Below are 3,625 nucleotides of genomic sequence, written 5' to 3'. Positions count from 1 at the left end.
GTGATTGTAGTGTGTGTTTTTACACCATCAGAATATATATTTTTGGCTTATGGTACATTTTTTTAAATGCTTAACATAGTGTAGGTAAATCTGCCGTAGAAAGTGGATTAAATGTTTGTATAATGTATTTCTTTTTAAGGCCCTTAATATCTTGCCGTTCTAATAAAGCTTGTTTTGAAGTAAAGGAAAAGTATGTGTACTTGTCATTATTTGAATAACAATAAAAGTCATCATGCCCTGTTTAGCATGTCTTTCTCAAGCAGGAAGACGAGAGTGCTGCTGTACCCATGTGCCTCTGGTGGAAATGACTAGGAGCTTTTACAGCCAGGTCTGGACACAGAAGAGACATTTTGGGGTCTGAAGAGCAGAAATTGAATGGGTACTTGGAATCAGCGCTCAGGTGCTATTGCTGGCACTCCCCAGGCTTCCCATCCCTATCCCCCCACAACAGCTGCATGCCTCCAGGCGTGTGGGTGAGGGGCTCTACTATGGCAGCAGCTCCTTCCCCTCCCCTAGGAACTGCATCTCAGCTTGTAGGTACAGCTTAGTGTCAACATTTGTGTCAGATCTTTTTTGGTAATGTGTGTTAATTTCAGCTATGAGGCAAAGTGCAGGTGAGTTGAATGTCAGTTCGTGATACTTGCACCTTTTGACGACAAATATTTCATATGATGAAATATTTCTGTGATGATCACATATTATAGTGAAGACTTAGTAATATTTTAACTTCATGTAGAAATTCAGTGATGAAACTATAGTTTACATTTTATTATGATCTGCAAACATCCTGTTTTAAAGAAAGAAGTATGAAGTATGTTTGTGAAAACTTTGGAAAATGGATTTTTACAAATCTTTTATGAACATTTAAAAAGATAGAAAAATTATTTTATATGTCTTATTTAAACTGACAATAAAATGGCTATAATTTCCTCCACACTGCCTTTGCTAAATGTTTAAGTTCTTAAATATTATCAAAGGCTGACATAGTGTTTATGCAGTTATAATACTAATTATAATTCTTAAGTAATGTGAGGTTACACTTCTTCCCGGGAGAGCTAATTGAAATGCTAGTTTGGAAGGAATGTTTTAAAACCAGCATCTGTATAACATAATGGAACCAGCTTGGTCTTGGGAATAGTTGATGTGTGGCTAAGTGCTTCCTATATAAAGGGATGGACGATAAACCCCAAATGTAAGGCACCCAGAGCAACCTTTGAATGACTGGTAGGTTTGTGTTCCATTTTCCAATCCTAGAGTCTAAAAAGTGGCTGTATTTTTCGTTCTGGGAGTTTGAAGGAGTGAACATTCTCTCATATGCTCCCACATTAGTTAATCATGTTACAATGCTAGTTATTTTAAGGTTTAAAACAAATGCATGTCAGGCATTTTTATAATTGTAGATCATCAGCATCAGGGAACTGTCATTATTCTAACAACTCTGATTTCTGTCAGGCAGCTCATCACAGGGAAATGGGGTGGGAGGGGAGCGTTCCTACTGTTGAGTGAATGTGTACAAAGAATGGACATCCGGGGGTACAGATGGGCACATGGGAAGTTAAGGGAATTGAAGGGAGGAGGAAATGAGAGCAGCTCCATACCCCCAAGGCCAACATCAGGTACACATCACAGGGGTAGACTGACTCGTGTGTTCAGGGGCCAGCCACACAGTAGTGCATAAAGCCTCCTGGTGTCTTTTGTTGGCCAAGGGCTTATGGTGATTTTGTGCCAACTTTCCTTGCTGTGTTGGTTTGGAAGAAGGTGAAAAGTCATGTGAGCTGATGGGAGTTAATACCCTTTCACCTTAGAGTCTGGGCATGTAGCTATCAGCTGAGGCAGTTACATCCCTTATATTGGGGTTTACTGTCCTTCCCACACATAAACTCATTAAATCTGTCACTTGGTGTATTCCCATTGTAAAAAGCAAGGGAAAAAAGCGGTTTGACCATAAAGCGCCCACCAGTCAACTTGGTCTTCAGTGGGACCTGTAGCACAGCTAGTCTTTCTCAGCTGCTGAGATAATTAAAAGGATGACAATACTGATGCTTTGTCTGAGAAAATATTGTTACATATATATACACAAGTACTGATATATCTGGGCTGTACAGGTGCATCAGTATTTGTCTCGCAGCTGAGCTCTTTTAAATAAAGACACAATATACAACAGGAAGTTTTTCAAGAAAGTCCGATTAAAATGTAGCTATTTAGAGATCTCAGAATGATCACATCATTGTAAATGCCACTTTGAACCCAAATTAAGATATATGCTGTATTTAGAATGTCATTTCTCAGTTATTAGATTAGTATCTAGTTGAACATTGGAAATACAGTTGGGAGTTATATATAGGAATCAGATTTTTGAGCCGAACAGCAGAAGGTAGTAAATGTGGCTTGCTTTCCAATTTGTAAGGAGAAGAAAGACCTAGTAAACTTAAAGGGAAGTTGAAATTAAATGAAACAGTTTATTAACCAGTAATGCATAATTTTACTTGATAGAACTTTCTGGAAGTTTAAGTGATCTTCCAAAATTTGATACATTTCAAAAAGAAACTTAGTACATACAGCATAATATAGTGGACATCATTGGCCTAAGAAATAAAACCACTGGGTAAAAACCTATAGTATTCATACTAAGTCAGCTTTGGGAAGAGTTTTGGTAAATGGTATACTTTACATCTGTCCTTTAGTCCAATGGATAATTTACTGTTCTAATTAATTTCATTTTCCTGTTTTTCAGTTTTAGAGAGAGCATTTTCCCTACATAAATCACATTTGATAAAGGATATGGAACCCACTTTTCACTTGGTGAGAAATATCATACCTCCTCTATCTGCCAAAAAGCACAAAGGGCAAGATGGAAGAATAGGCATAGTTGGAGGCTGTCAAGAGTAAGTGGCAGACGTCACTACCTGCGCACCCACCTGTCCTCCAGTGTCTGTCCATTGTGACCCAGTCATTTTTTTTTCTTTTTTGAGACAGTCTCACTTGATCACCCTAGTTAGAGTGCTGTGGCATCTTAGCTCACAGCAATGTCAAACTCTTAGGTTGGAGCAATTTTCTTGCCTCAGCCTTCCAAATAGCTGATACTACCTGCACCTGCCATAATGCCTGGCTATTTTTAGAGACGTGGTCTTGCTCTTCCTCAGACTGGTCTTGAACTTGTGAGCTCAGGCCATCCACCTGCCTTGGCCTCCTCCCAAGTGCTGGGATTACAGATGTGAGCCATCATGCTTGGCCTTAGTAATTGTTTTTAAATGTCTGAGTGATTACCATTTTTGGTGACATCAGTTTCCAGGCGATGGTCATGTATGTGAGGGGACGTGCTAGCATTTGTTTGTCACTGGCTTGTTTTGCTTGGTTAGTAAACTCTTCATTGCTTAGGGTAGACATAAAGTTGCTCATCTGATCCCAAGGGCAGGTCTCTTCCTGTCTGTGCTTGAAGTGACATTAAACATGGATACAGAGGAACCCAGAACAGTCAGGCAGCAGCCCTGGTTGCTGTGTGCAGTCCCTTGCTTGTCACAGGTGCCCTCGTCTGGCCTGTGCTGTTAGTTACTCCCTGAGAATGGGGCTGCTTCCTGGGAGCCTGTGCGCTGAGCTGAGCTCACGGCCCCTCTTCCTCTGGGCA

General features: G+C 40.2%; 1 protein-coding gene across 1 annotated transcript in view; it reads left to right on the top strand.

Moving 5' to 3' along the window:
• The window catches only part of NAXD (NAD(P)HX dehydratase), a 14,567-nt gene that overhangs the window by 3,094 nt on the left and 7,848 nt on the right, over positions 1 to 3,625 (top strand). Inside the window, exon 2 of the mRNA XM_003800008.3 lies at positions 2,735 to 2,885. Within this exon, the coding sequence (XP_003800056.1) occupies positions 2,735 to 2,885 (151 nt within the window). The remainder of the gene's footprint in view (positions 1 to 2,734; positions 2,886 to 3,625) is intronic.

This window comes from Otolemur garnettii, unplaced genomic scaffold (assembly GCF_000181295.1).
Source record: "Otolemur garnettii isolate 467f Iridium unplaced genomic scaffold, OtoGar3 scaffold00161, whole genome shotgun sequence".
Classification (NCBI taxonomy): domain Eukaryota; kingdom Metazoa; phylum Chordata; class Mammalia; order Primates; family Galagidae; genus Otolemur; species Otolemur garnettii.
Note: the sequence above shows the minus strand (reverse complement) of the source record. Positions and strands in the feature narration are given on the sequence as shown.